The 17,402-nt window shown below is 35.4% G+C and overlaps 1 protein-coding gene across 1 annotated transcript; it reads right to left on the bottom strand.

The window, feature by feature from the left end:
• Positions 1-4,106: 4,106 nt before the first annotated feature.
• Positions 4,107-17,165, bottom strand: LOC110816344 (Tudor/PWWP/MBT superfamily protein). The gene is made up of 4 exons (XM_022044499.2): positions 16,549-17,165; positions 13,156-13,733; positions 8,583-8,873; positions 4,107-5,802 (listed from the first exon to the last, which is right to left on the bottom strand). Exons 1-4 carry the CDS (start codon positions 16,728-16,730, stop codon positions 4,586-4,588), a joined length of 2,268 nt encoding a protein of 755 aa, XP_021900191.1. The 5' UTR covers positions 16,731-17,165; the 3' UTR covers positions 4,107-4,585.
• Positions 17,166-17,402: the final 237 nt, after the last annotated feature.

Genomic DNA, 17,402 nt, shown 5'->3' with positions numbered 1-17,402 from the left:
AATATTAAGACTTAAACCTAATTTTAGTCTTAGTCAGTTATCTATATAAGTGACCCAAATCCATGGAACCTATAAGCGCAAACTCTAACTACATAAAAAAGAGAAAACCTTTTTTTTTAACTTTGGAAAATCTCTTTTTTAGTTAGGAAAAACCTATGAAGGGCTACTATTTGTCCTGTCAATAATTAAATCTTCAGTTATTTTTAGAGATTCCACTTGTCTTATCCATAGTTATATGTCTTTGATTGTTTTTAGGGATATCGTTAAAAGATAACCTTGATTTCCTAAGATTCACTTTGATGGTTCGCCATATTACTAATAACTCCAAAAGTTTTCCTGATTTAGTTCCAAAGACATGCTTGTTTTAGTTCAGCTTCATGTCAACCTTATCAAGAACATCTAAGGTCTTTTCGAGATCCTTTATATGTGATTGTAAAGTGATGCACTTGACCAACATGAACTTAATGTACACCTCTAGATTTTTCCCTACCTGTCATTTGAAGATAGTGTCCTCTGCTCTTTGGTAAGTTCGATGGAATTATCATGTAACAAGATGTTATTGGTTCTAGAGAGGAGTCTTTCTATTGGTCTCTAAGGTGCATAATGATGTGGTTGTAAGAGGAGATACTGTCTAGAAAACTAAGCCAACTATGTTTGACGACATAATTTAGGAACTAGCCAATATTTGTTAGGTAATTATCATTTAACATACATTATTGAGGTCATTAAAGTTGAGACGTGTATCATTTCCCTTTGGCTTTTCTAACCTAGTGACTCTGAACTCTCTTATGAAACCTGCCTTTATGAATTTGGTTATGTCTTCTTCTATAGTAACCTATTACACCATGCAATTTTTTTCATTTTATTAGTTTAGTGCCTTCATTTGGGGACACTATGGTTATCCCAAAGTCCATACTCAATATTTCTTTTTATCTCTATAAATATGTGGTCCTTCTAGTGCTCAAGAGCAACCATTACTATGGTTCAAAGGTAGAGCTAACTTAGAAAACCTTAGATCCTAGCTCAATTTCTTAATAGCTAAGGGGGTGTTTCTATTGGTCGTGAGGGTTATTTTTGTTCAAGCACTTCAAGAGGGAGGTTCTCAACACTAAAAAGTGTGCTTTGCTTACTAGTGATCTTTAATGGGTATCTCCTCGTCCATTTTTAGTCCTCTTTCACTGTCTAACTCGTATTACTATATAGAATTTTATTCTTAAATAAAACAAAGGATGTTAGAACTCTTCAAGTGTTAATCGTAGACCAAGAAATATAGTGTTTTATGTTGATGGCATTTTAACGAGTAATCTATCAAGATATTGCTGCTCCTATATGTTTTTTCATGGTAAGCTAATAGAACCATCGACCTAAGTTACTAAGTAATTGAATCCTACTAGTTGGAGTACAACATGGAAGTTTCACTTTGGGCGTTTAAATGCCTTTTATAGAAGAATTATGTCGAACTTTCATTTTTGACTAGTACTCTTTAAGTTCCAAAATTTGTAGTAATCACAATGATGGTCCATTATTGCAGGACACTCTTCCTAGATCTTCACTTGAGAATGATTTAAACATTATTGTCGCATATATGTTCACAAAGTTGCAAGTCTTGTTATTTTTGAGAATATGGGTGATGGTTTCCTTGGTTCATATTCGATAGTCTTGTACATATGTTTTCCTTCCTTGAGGCCACCTCTAGCTCATCATCCTACATCGTCCTTACCCTCTTAACATTTATGTGTGTGTGTGTTTTCTTTTATTTTTTTTCTTGTTTTCTTCACGACTTTTTGAAGAAACATATTAGTGTCTTTTTTCTAACGGTTATCTGTACTTGCTTTCCTCAAGTCACTTATGAAGGTTGTTACTTCAAATTCAGGAGTAATATTGTCACAAATCAGTGCTTCAACTAAAAAGTATATGACTTTTTATTATTTTCCTTTTTTTCTTGTAATATGAAAGAATAATGTCAAATTTTTTCTCTATTTTAGGGACATGATGACGTGGTTGGAAAAAAAAACTTTTGTAATTAAACAAAGAAAAAATATAGAGTTGTATTGCAATGAGGGATACTACTACTTGATCACTCTTTAAAGGGTTGATGGGAAGATCAATCTATAAAGGATGCAAATGTGACTATGGATTAACATCCTAAGCTTCACATACTCAATATGATCTACTAAATTGCTGGCATTATGGTATAAGCCTTTTTTAGCATTTTGAAATTTAGGCAAACTAATAGGGAATGATATTATATTGTTTAGGGGGATGTGTGATACTTTTTCTCTTTAGTTATGGGTACAAGGTTGATAACCTTCCGTCTAGCCCTACCTCCTTAATCTATTGATCTCATTGCTCTTATTGGAAATTTATATCTTATTTTCATTATGTTTCTTACTCTCTCTGCAACAATCTGTTAATTTGTTCAATGAGTTTATTGATCTAGTCAATCGTGGTCTAGTAGTGTTTTGGATTTTTTATGTTGAATCCATGAGCCACACTTTGGTTGTTGTTGCGTAACCATTGTAGTTATCATATACATTGTTGGTGCTAATGCTAGCATTTTTAGAACTTCATATAATAAACTTCGATTTAAAAAAGGGCTTATCAAGTGCCTTTTTTAATGGATTCAAATTATTTTGTTTTCTTCATCATTTAAGGGAATTCCTACATATGAAGCTAGTTGTTATGGTGCAGAACTTCTTAGCCCTTGACTTACAGTTAGTAGGTTTTAAAAGATTTACCATCTAATGTTAAAGTAAGTAATTATGGGAGAGAAATGCTAGCACGTGAAATTGCTCAGAAATGAGTATTTATACAAGGATTTTTAAAAGGTACATGACATGGCAGAAAAATTTTAAGATGTCTATCAAATAACGAGAACATGAGAGTGATTTAAAAAACTCCTAATACGACCAAGACAAAGGGATAACAAATGGGGAAGTAGGCTACTACTTCTGATTGGAAAGCCCTAATACGAAGAGGTCAAGTAGTTCTATAATGGATGAAATATTAGGAACATTTATTATCTCTACAAGGCTTTTTAAAAATAGTATGATGAGATCATAATAGATCTCCAAGTATTTCATGTAAAAAGGATAATCAGGTTGTACTTTTCTACCTCTGCAAGTTGAAGGTCAAAAAGTTTGAATCTGAACCAAGAGTTTTGTATCCCTAATGTTGGGTTTTAATCCCAAAAAGAAAAGTAAGTGCACTAAAGGAAACATTCTGTTTCAAAGTTCGTCCAAAAGATGTACAATAATATCTAGCAACAGTATAGTAAATCTACCATTCTACATTACGTAACAAATTTGGATGAACATATTCGCTTGAATTTCTTTAATATTTGTCTCTACTTAAATATTATTAATACCATTAGTTGATTTAGTAGGTGGTAGCAAATTAGACATATCATTGTTTCTGATTGGTAAATTTCTACATTAGATGCTACATGACATCAGACGTTTAAAAAGATATTTTAATTTTTAATTAATTTTATATAAAAAATAAAAATTAAAAACATAAATTAAAACAAGATAGTAAATTTCTACATCAGATAATACATGACTCTAAAGTAATACAGTTATGTGTCCAACTTATTTTAACATCACAAACTCATTAATGTTGTTGATTGCATCTAATGCATGACCCGAACTTAAAATTTTACCTAAGCAAAACAGTTACAAGTTCAACTTATTGTAACGCCACAAACTCATTAATGTTGTTGATGCCATTTAACAAATACGTACATCAACACAATTTTTAAAAATAGATGAACTAAAATAGTAAAGAATTAATATGCAGATTTAAAAATAATACAATATCCAATTTAGTATTTACCTCATGTATTGGATATAAAAATATTTATATACAAATTTAGTTTGTTTAGATATAAAAAATTAATTTAAAATATTTGATTTTCTCCCTTGAATCCAATAATTACTTTTAAAGATTTTACTGTACTTTAAAAAAGACAAAATGTACAATTTAAATGCTCCTCGGAACAGCAAAAGTTACCAAACATGCGAAGCCTTCTCTTCCAACCGTGCATGTGTGAACGACCAGAAGCAGGCCATGAAGAGGGGGTTGGGGGGGGGTCTATACGCTCCCAATATTTCAAAGACATCCAAGAATTGCTATTACACTCATCAAGTAACCACCATTTAAGTACAACATAATAAATTTACATTCATGTCAACTCTAAACTACCTACAATCACCTATTTTTAGTTTACCTGTCTTAATTTCTTTTGCCTAGAACAAAGATCACTAGCTGCTTCTGATTTCTAATCCGAAACCCATATACACCAACAGCAAATGTCTACATAAAAATAGCTCTCATCATCAACATCCAAACGACTTCCCTGTATATATATATATATATATATATATATATATATATGGTTTTTCTTTGCTGGTTACCTGCTTCTTCTAAAAATTATTCAAAAAGAAAAAACAGACATCAGAATCTCCACCCTGTCAATGCCGACAGTGTATACAAGTTAGGATGGAGATGTCTTTTTGTCAGAAGAGTAACGCTTATTTGCGTTGGCAGTATCAGTGTTCCCATATACCAATGTACAAGTAATAACCTAAGAACCATTACTCACCAGTACCGCTTTATTAGCTGCTTTTGATGGTGGCCTATTAATTTTCTCAAGTAACCTACTGAATACTAATTTCACAGGTATGCATGCCACTGTTGGAGGGCCCAATGATTCTCGCTTAATAAACCCATCCATTTGGCAATTATTGCTATCATGTATTGCCTTTACACTGTGATTTTGCTCAATACCAATTGAAGCGAGAGTTCTTGTTTTTTGGCTACTAGATAATAAGCTTACTTTCTTTGGCGGCTTTCTTTGACCCTTCTTATCTGTAGGAGGCCGAGGAATGTGACAGAAGCTCTTTTTAACCAGGCTTCCCTTGTGACCGAAACTCCCTACCCTTAATTTCTCAAATGAGGGTTCTCTTCCTTCATCTCGAAAGGCATGATCTTCAGAAGCTTCATCACCATCCAATGATGATAACAGATGAGACCGTGGAGTCCGAGAATTGGTTCTCCTAGCAGTCCTCCATGCTGGTGGAAGTGCTGTGTTTCCATCATGGTATATTGCCTCACTGCTCCAATAATCACATGTAGGTAGCAGATTTTCAGATAAACCATCAGGTATCACTTCAATTTGGATTGGGTGACCTATTATAGCCTGCCCATTGTACTTGCTCATGAGGGAAACGATAGGGACACGTTCTTTCTGATAACTCACTTGGACTTTCAAATCCACATCAATCAACATGGGTTTCGTTCTTCCACCAAAAGGATGACGACTGATGAACATCGGATCCACTTTGTTCTCCCAGTGCCTTTTCATATAAGTATGATCCTCCCACGACGAACTCAAATATCCTCCACCACTCACTTTAACCTTTCGGATTTTAAAATTCGGTCTGCTTGCCTCTTCCCCATCAATATCATCAGTGAAACCATCATTAGCATGAAAAGTCAAGCTCTGTCCCAATGACCTTTGCCTGAAAGAAGCTCCATTTTCTTCCTGATATATTCTAGAGGTGGATCCATTAAAACTTCTTCCTTCAGTATCAGCGGATCTTTTCTTAAGATTGCGAACATTTCTTTTCCCTTTAGATTGCCATTTGGACACCGCTTCATTAGCAGAAACAGGCTCTTGGAGGTACAGGTGAGATATCTCACCAGATAATGATGAATGATGTTCTTCACTGCTCACACTTCCATCATCTAGTGCAATCTGTCTCTCCAAAGCAAGTTTAGGTTCTGTAGGTCCAGCAGCACCTGAAGAAGAGGAGGGAAAATGCTGTTAGTGACAACAAAAAGGAATAATTACAGGTGCATGTAAAAGAGAAATGAACATCTAATACAAGTTACTGTGAACACACATATCTATGCAGTTGTCCATGTCCAACATAATTCCAGTACTTTATATAGAACATACCAAGTCAAACCAAAATCCAAATAAAAATCATAAGAGGTGAAGAAAATCTAAAAATAGAAGAACAGCAACATTCAAAGTAGCAGCATTTATCCATGAACATGGAATGTAAAAAGGCACTGAAAGAAGCTAAGAACAATGCTCTTGCCTTCACTACCCCTTTATCACCCAATACTGTCAAACAGAACAATTTCAAGCTCATAATTAAAAGCCATAAATGGTCAAGACAAATATTATAACTCCAAGCAAACAAAGGCAACTTAGCATCGGGACTTGTGGCACCTGTATGCCATTAAGCAGAAGAAAATGAAATATGTATATTTTATCAAGTAGAAAGGAAAAGGATAAAATGAAATACATGTTCGCAACACAGTAGAGAAAATAAATGGAAGTCATTCACAGCTACAGCTCATGATGCTGCAAATACAAACCTCTTGAAATCCCATGACGACCTAGGAAATTCTTATAAATAAATGCTGGTAAAATGTTCCAAATTTCAAATCAAGCTCATATATGTAAATCTTATTTCATGAAGGGAATATATGAACATTGATTAAGAAAGATCATCTAACATCATACAAGGAAACTAGGCTACGTTTAAACTAATGGCTTCCAAAAATATATGGAATTCAATTACAAATCCCAATTTCTATTAACATTCAAAGCATAAAAATGTAGATTTGAAGCAGCAGAAGAATTGCATTCGCATGCCTAGCTTTATCCTGAATTTGTAAAAATGTAGATTTGAAGCAGTAAAATGTTCCAAATTTAAAATCAAATTCTATATATTGCATTTTTATTAACACCCTTACCCTTCTTTCGGTGCATCATAGGCTTCCTCTATCACAAATTCATCTAGACAAAACCACTTTGTCCTGATTTTCTATTCAGGAAAAACAGACTGCCTGCTGATAAGAAATGGTTTTCCGGTAGATAAAGAAAGATCCATAAATATTGTGATCTAGAAGGTTTTTTTAATGGTCAGTTGGAAAATTCACATATTAGGAAGTTGTGATATCGAGGACAGCTATATACATTATTTTTCCTAATGGCACTAATCTGTCATGAAGTAATTATCCATTTTTATTTGTTTTAAATGAAGAATATGTCTGGAACTCAACAATATTGGCACCGTAGCTTAAACATGAGAGCATGCACGCAGAAAACAACTTTTGCACATGCAGGATCTGTCCCTCCTCCCAATACCCTCTCAACAATTTCCATTAATTTGCAAATTTAATTGATATTCTTGAATAAATCTCCTTAGCCTGCTCCCCACCTCTCCCACAAACAAAGACTACAACAACATACCAAAGGCTCCTTTGTTTCTTTTAATTTCCCATACATTTGTCTTGTTGGTCAATTCTACCTGTGTTTTCCTCAACTAGTATGATATTAATCAATTCTTCAATAAAATCACATAGTCTGCCATACATTTGTTTATTGTTGTTTTCAAATTTCTGATGAATCAAATCGGCTAGCTAAAGTACTAAGAGTGGAACTTTTTTTGAGAATAAAAAGTAACTGAGAATGTAATTTTTCTGTTTCTTTTTAAATTATCAATGATTTTCTGTAGCTATGTTTCCTTTTAACCATATATCCCGTCAATCATTCCCCAATAATATCATATGCTCTGTCATATATTTGTTAAGTGCTGTTCTTAAGCAGGATGCTGACTACAGGACCAAAGAAAGGAGCAATTGAAGGGTTTGTCATTGGTGTCTCTCCTTCACTTTGCGAATGACATAATTATATTCCTATCACATGATAACAGGTCCATTTCCAATGCATTCACATTGGTTAGAGTGTTCGAGCTGATGTCTGGGCTTTGCATTAACATGCAAAATGTGGGGTGGTTGGTATTTAATATGGTCAATAGTACAGTGAACAATCTAGCTCAGGCAATATGATGCACGACCCTAACTTGGTCCATTAAATATCTTGGCAACTCCTAGGTGCAAGTCATTTTGGGATGGGGTGATCATTAAAGTGTATATTTAGAAAGAAATCAGCGAATATTTGACAGCTGATCTTTTCCAGACATTTTTATTTAGGATAAGATGACTTTTATGGCCTCCCTTTGGCCAAGGCTTGTTGGAAATACTCTGACCTTGCCCTTGCTATCCTTCTCCTCTCCTATGTTATACATTTTCACTATATACTATGTTCTTTTTCTTTCGCTTCAGCTAGATAACTTATCTGCTGTCTTCTTTATAATGTTTTCCGCTAGAAAAAACAAAATTTCTTGTGAATCAAATCAAAAGGCTAATGTACTACAAGAGAGGAACTTTTTTGTTTCCTTTCAAATAACCAACAAGGTTTGGTAGCTTGATAATAAATATAACTATAATAGTACATGCAACAATTTGTTCCACAAACTAGCAATAAATTCACGGGCATATAAACATCAATGGCATCATAAAGAGGAAAAACAAAACATATGTTTTTGTCGTTTGTTATATTTTAGTTGACTGAATGGGGATCTAACCCCAATTTCAACTTAGCATATTGAAACCATGACGTTGAAACTTCTAGAAAAATAGTATCAATATTATCAGCTAAGATGTTTGTCAACTGATCAAGCATAGAGAAACAAGAATTATGAAAACAGTATGCAATTAACCTGAGAATGCCGCTATTACTTCCTCAATATCAGCCTCAGTTTCAGAAGAATCAGAATGAGACTCGGAAGTGGCAGATTCAGAAGAATCAGTTTCGATATCTTCTGCGAACTCAGCATTCTCTTCAGTTCTGGAGGGATGATGAAAAGGATGGTCAACATAACAAAATTTTGATGGTACTATCTCTACCGAGCTTGTAGAAACTTCTTTTTCCATATTATCATCAGACTCAGAGGGCATGTGCATGCATCTGCCCCTCTTAGCCCGGGAAGTACCTCCCATCTGTTCTCCTCCTGAAACAAATGTAGAAACACTGCAACAGTAAGACTGTGAAAAAAGAAAGAATTCCGTGTTTTTACTTACTAAAATACTTAAATAGGAGGATGGCTCCGATTCAATCTGCTGGCCAAACATTTGCCGGCATGTAACTGTTATTGTCCCTACTTTGAGATCTAGTTATAGACCTAGATATCTAGGAGAAATTAAAAGAATACTTGTTAGATTTTCGGCATTTATGACCTATTTTGAATGTAAGGGCTGATTAGAGAAAACCCAACAATCTCAACAGTAACTCAAAACAATTAAAAGAAATTCTGCTGATCTCTTCTTTTTTTTTTTCATCATATTTTATCTATAAATGCAGTAGAAAGAAATCTTTAGAAAAACTACCCACTACATGTTAGGTAATCATCAACTAAAATAAAAGACTAACTCTCCCACATAATAGTATTAAGAAACCGCTGAACTGTCTAACTTAACTGCATAAATCTCTATTGCTCACTATGCGACCTAAAGAAGTAAACACAAGAAACTCTGCCTAAATCAACTGCATAAACAAAATTAAACACGAGTGCTCATGAACTAGTCTAATTGGATCCTTGCTAGCTGGTTGAGGACTCATAACATTACTCTTTCCGTCAGGGAGGTCTTTGTCCTGTGCAGAAGAAAGAGTAACAAGAGATAGAAGAAATTGCTTCGGTTATGCAGGATATTCAAGCAGAACCTTTTCCTCTTAAATTCATGCCATCAACAACCTCCAAAAAGTTTGTTAAATTGATTCCCAGTAAGAATTTTTTCATCACAGATAAAACAAACTCCATTCACATGCCTCTCATCTATCTCTATCTTGCTCGATCGTTTAAAAGACTGGGGCCTTGAAGTTGAAGAAATTAACTTTACTCTCCCTAAAAAAGAATCATCTGATAGTTCTGCTTCCCTGCTGCTCATACCAAACTCATGTCAGTAGTTACGTCAGTGGACGCTGCAACTCCACCTCAATAGCAATATGGTCCTGAAAACCACTCACAACAAGTTGTACCTCTTGCTCGCAAGTGAGGGTGCTTGCAGATGCTTCCAACTGCTTAAATTGGCTTGCTACTGCTCAGTAGTCCTGGTTTGAAAAAGTTTAGGGAGCTCCGAAAGCATCTCACTCTGAACAGGAGGTCCAAGAGGCAAGCTGCAATATTGCTTGAAATTCTTCTAAGTTAATTCTGCCCAGTCTCTTTCCAATTTAAGAAGCTGCAGCTTTGCATCCCCTTCAAAATGAAAAGATCCAATATTTTTTCTAAATGAAAAGAGAGTAATCCACAATGGTGCAGCCACCTAAGAGATCTAAATTGTCCTCAAAACAAGGAAATCCAGTTAAGCATTAAAACATAAATTTTTCTGCCCCTCCATAATAAAGCTTCCTTTTCTATTTAAAAAGACATTAAAACATAAATTGCCCCATATTTATTTTCTGCTCCTTTTGCACATTGGTAATGACCTTTCTCTATTGATGCTGTCCCCAACCCCATCATGAGTGTCCAGCTTTGTCCCAAGGATGTTCTGAGAGAGTTCCTCCAACTTACTTGCCAACTATTGCTGTTGTTGGCCTCATTTGCTGCTCAGTCTGGCTCTCCTTCAACTCTGTCTCATGCATGATATTTTCTGTACAGCTTCAAAAATGCCCCAAATTGCTGATGAGAAGATCTGAAATATCACATAAGTTACTGCTCAAGTACCAATTTTTATAATTTTGTGATCTAGTGATGTGCCTATTTATAGAGGAATTAGGAGAAAATTACAAGAATACTTCTTCGATCTTCTGCCTTTTAGGACCTATTTTTGCAAGTACGGGCTCATTTAGAAAGAAGTCAACAATCACAAGAGATTAAGGAACTCAAAAGTTAGAAAGAAATTCTGCTTATCCACCATCCATCAGGAACCAGTTAGAGGTAAAGGTGTTCTCATAGACTACCATCCATCAAAAGCTTAACACAAATGATATGCTTCAAGTTCATCGACCGCACCGAGCCTTATTTCCAAATATATGCTTCATGTGCTTCAAGGGGAAGGATACTCATTCTCATCTGTTTTTACGTTGTGCTACGGCTTAGAAGTTTTGGACTAATTTGGTTAGTTTTTTTTCTTGAAAGAAAAGTGTAGAAAATATACTGATATGATGCGTCAAGGGGACACCGCCCATGTACAAAAGATTTACAAGTCAATAAGAATATCTACAAATGACCCTAAATCTTCAAAATGGTTAATGTTATGTTCCAATCCAGTGGAACCAAAAAAATAATTTGCTCACAATGTTGCCAAATATTTCTTCCTTTCCTTCAAAGGCTCTATTGTTTCTCTTTCTAGATAACCCAGAAAATTGTGAGCAGAATGAGTCTCAATTTCTTGTTTTTCCCGCACACAAGATCCCAAGCTAATAATTCTTCTTGAACAGATCCAGCCATTACCCAGCTAATGTCAAGTAGACAATATACCATACGCCACAGCTTGTGAGTGATAAGGCACCAAAGATAAAGATGGTTACTAGTTTCAGCATTGTTTTTGCATAGATAACATCTGTTGGAAAGGTAAAAGCCTCTTCTCATAAGGTTCAGTGGTCAAAATGCATTCCTTGGAAGCTTCCCAAGTGAAGAAGGAAATTTTGGTGGGAGCATTTGCCCTCCAGATCATTTTGGCAGGAAAAGAATTTACCAGAATTCTGTTATGTCCCGCAAGATAATTATAGTATGATTTAACGCTGAAGGAGCCTTTGTTTTCCAACTTCCAGATCAACCTATCATCAGTGTTGCTGAGCTTGGTGTTCAATACTGCCAGCAAATTCTCGTATTCCACTATTTCCCAATCTTTTAGATTCCTATTGAACACAATGTTCCAACCAATGCCATCATTTTGTCAAAAGCTTCCTCAATTGTCATCTGTTTATCCTTAGCGAGGGCAAAAATAAGAGGAAACCTGATTTGCAGATTATAATCTCCACACCAGAAATCAGACCAGAACTTGACTTTGTTGCCTTTTCCCACTTTCCATCTAGAACACTCAAGAACAGAATGATTAGTGTTAGAGATTCCCTTCCACAAGCTCATGCCAAACTTACTTCTATTCAACAACATCTGATCCTGTCTTCCCTTCAGATTCCACTTGCAATCCACCACTTTTTTCCATAAACTGTTAGTGTCATTCCAGTATCTCCAAGCCCACTTACCATGCAAAGCCTTATTCAGAATTTTTAGGGACCTGGACTAATTTGGTTAGTATTTTTTGCTTCAACTGGGGTACCCCCAAAATGTGGAATCTCCTATGCTCTTTTATTCGTGGAGGAGGGCTCAAAAAGAATGTCATGCCTCTTTGACAAGGGGTTATATTTCCTGGGTTGTGGTGTTTATGGCTGTCTCGAAACTGTCGGACCTTTAAAGATCACCACACATTTTTATGAGCTATGGGAAAGAGCTACCTCTTTTACTATCCTTTGGGATAAAGCGCATGGACACTATCATTTTTCAGTTTTTTGAGAATATAGAACTTCATAATACTTGTATTTCAGCACTTCATCCAAACTGGAATGCTATTATTTGTATCCTATAGGGTGGTACCACTTTGTAATGATTTTTTCTTTTTTCTTTTTGTTTTCATGATTCTTTAGTTGTACTTTCCCTCATTCTTCCTGATAAATCTTCTTCTTTTATCTGAAAAAAATTCTGCCTATCTACTTTTTTCCATTAAATCCAGTCTGTAAGTAAGTTAGAAAAAAAAGCTTTAAAAATCAGTGATACATGATAGGTAACCACCTACTAACATAAAAGATTAAGTTTCAAACATAATAGCCTTAAGAAACTGTTAAACCACCTAACTTAACTGCATAAATCTGTATTTCCCACTAAATTGCATATGATAAGAAACTGTTCTGTCCAATTCAATAAACAAAATTAAACAAAACTGACCATCAATCACCTTTATTGAATTCTTCCCTGTAGTGGATTAAGGACTCATAACAGTGACCTTTCCATTTAGGTAAAGAACGTTATTTTAGAGGAGAAAAAAAACACAATATATCACCTTTACTGAATTCTTCTCTGTAACAGATTAACGACTCATAACAATGACATTTCCATTTAGATAAAGAACTTTACTTTAGAGGAGAAAAAAAAAAAGAAGACAATATATCACCTATACTGAATTCTTCTCTGTAGCAGATTAAGGACTCATAACAGTGACATTTTCCATTTAGGTAAAGAATGTTGTTTTGGAGAAGGAAAATAATAATAATATATCATTATGGTAAAGAAGTCTTACTATTTGAATGGCTGGTTCTTCCCACGTTAAGGTCACAACTTAGAGATCCATAGTTACCATCAGCTATAGGCTTTGCAGAGTCATCAGGACCTGTAAACTTTCTCTTGGAAGTTCCCGTTCTAAGCCCAAAGTCCTGCAAGCCCCTCATCCGAGGTAAAACTTCAGACTGATCATCCTCCCAGCTTGGTTGGTTTCCTTCTTTTGCTTTTTGCAAGTATAGAGGATTGCCAATATGTTCATCTTTGCAAAATGTATCTTCTTTCTTCAATGTTTGACTTGACTTAGAATTCCCAGGTTTTCCATTATTAACCTCCAATCCTCCAGAAAAAGTAACTAAATCCTTTTTTTCCAAAGCAGATGATTTACTTCTTCCGCATTCAAGAACTAATTTTCCTTGTTTTCTTAACAGTTCCTTCTCAAGCTCAAGTGCATGAAGAATCGCATCTTCTCGACGAGCGTATTTTTCTCTTTTCTTTATTGGCATTCCCTGGGAAGATTCTGCCCGCTCAATGCAATCGTCAAACTCACCACATCGAAATGCCTTGACCCGCTTAGATTTCTCTAAATTGTACCAGTCTCTGAAAAACATACCAAGATACCTTTTAAAAATTGAAAACAAAGTGGAAAAAAAGGGCAGTGGCATGCATGGGGAAGGACAGTAACTCGAAATACTGGCCAGAAACTTTTCATCCACACTTCTTTCTTTATTTTCAAAAAGTCAATATCGTTATCTTGTGTCGGTAGTAGGGGGACGTAAAAATACTTGGGCTACTGGGATACTTTTATTTAATAAGCCGAGAAGGAAAGAGTGTTGGAGGGGGGAAATGTAATTTAATGCCCATTATATTTAACAATTTAAAGTAAGAACCACAAATAGAAGGTAATCAAAAAATGGAAGCTGCAATTATTGCAGTACCACTTTCACAGTGACTAACTTCTACTAAGCAATAACGCATGCCCACCTTTTGCTGAAAAAGGAAAAAGTAAACTAAATGAATCCCAAGAGATTAATTCCAAACTAAAAAGAGAATTCTTACTCATAATTTCAAAAATGTAAATGCCTATAAAATATCACTTTAGAAATGCTGATAAAATAAAGACATGCTAATGGGCACAGCCACACCTTCAAACTATAAGGCCAATATACAAAAGAGATATGCCCCTACTGCTAAAAAAAATGCAAATAACAAGAAGTTAAAAGGAAAACTACTTGTAGTCAAGGACCTCAGAACTAAATTGACCCTAACTAGCTAAGCAGACAAGAGAAAAATTAAGAACCTGCATCTAGGAAGAATAAATGTCCCCAAATACATAGGAAACTCCAGTTATAGAACTCTCACGTCCAACTGTCTAAACAAAAGTTTTAAGTAGCTTTAAGCATAAAATACACTTCAACTTCAATAAATAAAATTTGACAGTACTAATAGGCATTGTTAAGAACTAAACTTATAAATCTAACAAAGAATGTTATCAGCAAGAATATCCACCAATTCAGTGATCACAGACACAGTAACAATCCAATTTAGTAATTAGGAATATCCTAAACGTGAGGACAGCATTTTCCGTAAAAAGTGTATACTTGTCTCAAAAGGATTTTTAACCTGAACCTACCTGCTCTAGCAAATTAAATTGAATTACTCCCTAAGTGATAAAATAACATTTTAACATATTATTTAGATTATCCTTCTCAAAAGATGTATTCTTTAGATGGTCAAATCACCTGATAACAACAGTTACCTGTTCATTATACCTTAGAAAACTGCAATTATCCTGTCCAACTCTCACCCTATCAAATTTTTCACCAGGAAGATTATTGCAAAAACATCTTTTTGAAGAAGAGGTGGGGTAGGACTCAAACTTGAGTGATCTAGTTACACTAGAAGAGGATCATATTATCTAGGCTAGATGCTCTCAATCACTTCAATAACTTCTTTTTAATAGAAAATTAAATATATTGATAGAAAGAGGAGAAATAGGTACAGACACAGAAGACAAGATTCCTCCTAAAATGACAATAGAAACTACATTAAATTCAAAGCAAGACTTCTTCCCAGTCCCTTTGCAGAAAATCTAAAGAAATAAAAGAACCCATGGGCCTTTGTCCATGAAGAAAGAAGAGAACCAATCTGTCATGAAAGAAAGACTGAAGGTAGTGACAATCCTTGAAAAGCCTAGCATCACAACATCAACAAAGCAGCATAAAGTGCTCCTCTCTAAAGCACCATAACTTCCTCTCAACCCACCTTCATTAAAGTACACAGAAAGAGAGCATTCAAGGGAAGGGGGAACAACCCACATATCAAAGGTCACTAGACCAGAGCCCCAAGGGAGATCAAGATGTACAAAGAGACGACATTCAGCCTCCTTGGAGCACATAACACACACATCTATCTGGAGAACAAGAACAACTTCAGCCACTTGAAAACACTGACGAGGAAATCAAATGCATATATGCATGATACTTCTTCCCAAACCAGAACAAGAACCAGAACTTTAAAACCTAGTGCGAAGACTTACTTTGCATGAAAAATCAACGGTGGGTTCTAAATTATGGAACCAGTTTCCTAGCAAATGCCCTCCTAGAATGGGTTTTGAGGGTGTTGTTTCTTTTCAAGGGTCATCCCCTTACTTTTTACGTTTGATGTGAACTTACGGGATCTGAGAGACATATTATGAGTTTTGTGACTGTCTCCTATTTTGCAGGTGAATTGCACCCTCTGGTGCCTTGTTAAAACATTTCCCTTTTTCATCTTAAAAGAAATAGGGTAATCTCATTTCCAGTAAAGCATATTTCAATCACTTATTCAAGCATAAAAATCATCCAACTCGCTGACCTCTTTGGCGTAAGAAAATAAAAAGACGAATTTAGCAGTTGAGAAAGCATCACTATACTAAATGCAACAACATTTTTGTCAGGGAACAGAGTAGACTGAAAATATAGACAGAATAAGTGATTATATACGGATAAAGAAATTTCCAAAAGGCAGATAGAGATGTTAGCCTTCAAATTCGGCGATGTTGACCCTCATATCCATTATCCATCCATAACTGAAGATGCTGAGGTCATGCACATGTTGAAACTCATTGTTCTGACACATGACTCTTTCGAGTCCCATCCCGATTCTTGATACTAAGGCAGGTAGGGAGGAAGAACTAGCATATATGGGTGCGCTCTTATATGAAACTAGGATCCATAAAATAATGATCCACATGCGAGGGTATGCATGTGAAGTTTTTTTCTTAGATAAAATTTCTTCTAGAAAAATAAAACAACGATTGTCAGTTCATAATCAAAATGCACCTGTCAATAAGGATATGAATGACCAAATTTGAAGTAAAAAAAAAATCCTTCAACGCAATTCAATGAAACTGATATACAATTGGGAAACGTACACACTAGCATCTTCTCTGCCTAGAAGCTTGACCGGAGTTCCTGATCGCGGCGATGTGAGGTGAGACGCAGCAAGCTCTTCAGGACCAAGTATCTTCCCCGGCCACCAGGAGCCATTCCTCCTCCTCACCCATACGATCGACCCCACACCACAATCAACCGCCCCTGATCCTGAGCTGCCCATCTCTTTCGTTTTTCTCTTACTTAACTACGTAAACAGCAATTTGACAAGATGAACCAAAAGTTCACTTTCTCTCTATCCAGAATCAGATAATCACTGCCTACAAAGGCCCACGTGAGTATATCTAGGGTTCAGCCTCCGGCGAAAAAGAGAGAAAAACAAAGGATCCGAATGCGGGGGAAAGAGGAGAATCGGAGCGGGAGAAATCGGGTAAGGATTAGGGTTTCCATTCAGATTTGGAAAATTAACATGTCTAGGGTTTTCAAGTTAAATTCTTTGGTATCTAGAAGTTTCCGCGTGCGTTTGATTTATCATAAACATAAAAAAGCTGTCTCTTCGTGTTTGATTGACGGGAGGCGCCGGACCGGACTAATACATAGATGGTGGTGGTGAGTAGCTCACCGATTTAGACAGGTAGACTCGTACGAGTTTCTTGTTCACACGCCTACTCACTCTACTCAGTTAAGCTACCCCCATCTCGGGCCGGTTCAACCCACTGGTTCGGATCCGGTTTCTTTTTTATATAAATTTTGAAAGTAAAATTTTAATTTAAATAAGAATATGAATAATTTAAACAAAATTTATTGGTTGGATCTACATGAGAAATTGATTATCTATTTGAATTGTAAAAATAAATTATTATTTTTATATTTAAAATTAATAACTAAATTTTAT

Source organism: Carica papaya, chromosome 1 (genome assembly GCF_054855325.1).
Source record: "Carica papaya isolate Zhongbai chromosome 1, ASM5485532v1, whole genome shotgun sequence".
Lineage (NCBI taxonomy): Eukaryota > Viridiplantae > Streptophyta > Magnoliopsida > Brassicales > Caricaceae > Carica > Carica papaya.
The sequence above is the reverse complement of the archived record's forward strand: the minus strand, read 5'-3'. Positions and strand labels throughout refer to the sequence as shown.

What these genes read in the sequence shown, in the direction of transcription:
- LOC110816344 (XM_022044499.2), bottom strand. Translation starts at nt 16,730, where the DNA reads ATGGGCAGCTCAGGATCAGGGGCGGTTGATTGTGGTGTGGGGTCGATC. An exon ending in AAGAACCAGCCATTCAAATA is followed by an intron (nt 8,874 to 13,155) that starts GTAAGACTTCTT and finishes CATTTGTTTCAG; the next exon opens with GAGGAGAACAGATGGGAGGT. An exon ending in AGTAATAGCGGCATTCTCAG is followed by an intron (nt 5,803 to 8,582) that starts GTTAATTGCATA and finishes CCTCTTCTTCAG; the next exon opens with GTGCTGCTGGACCTACAGAA.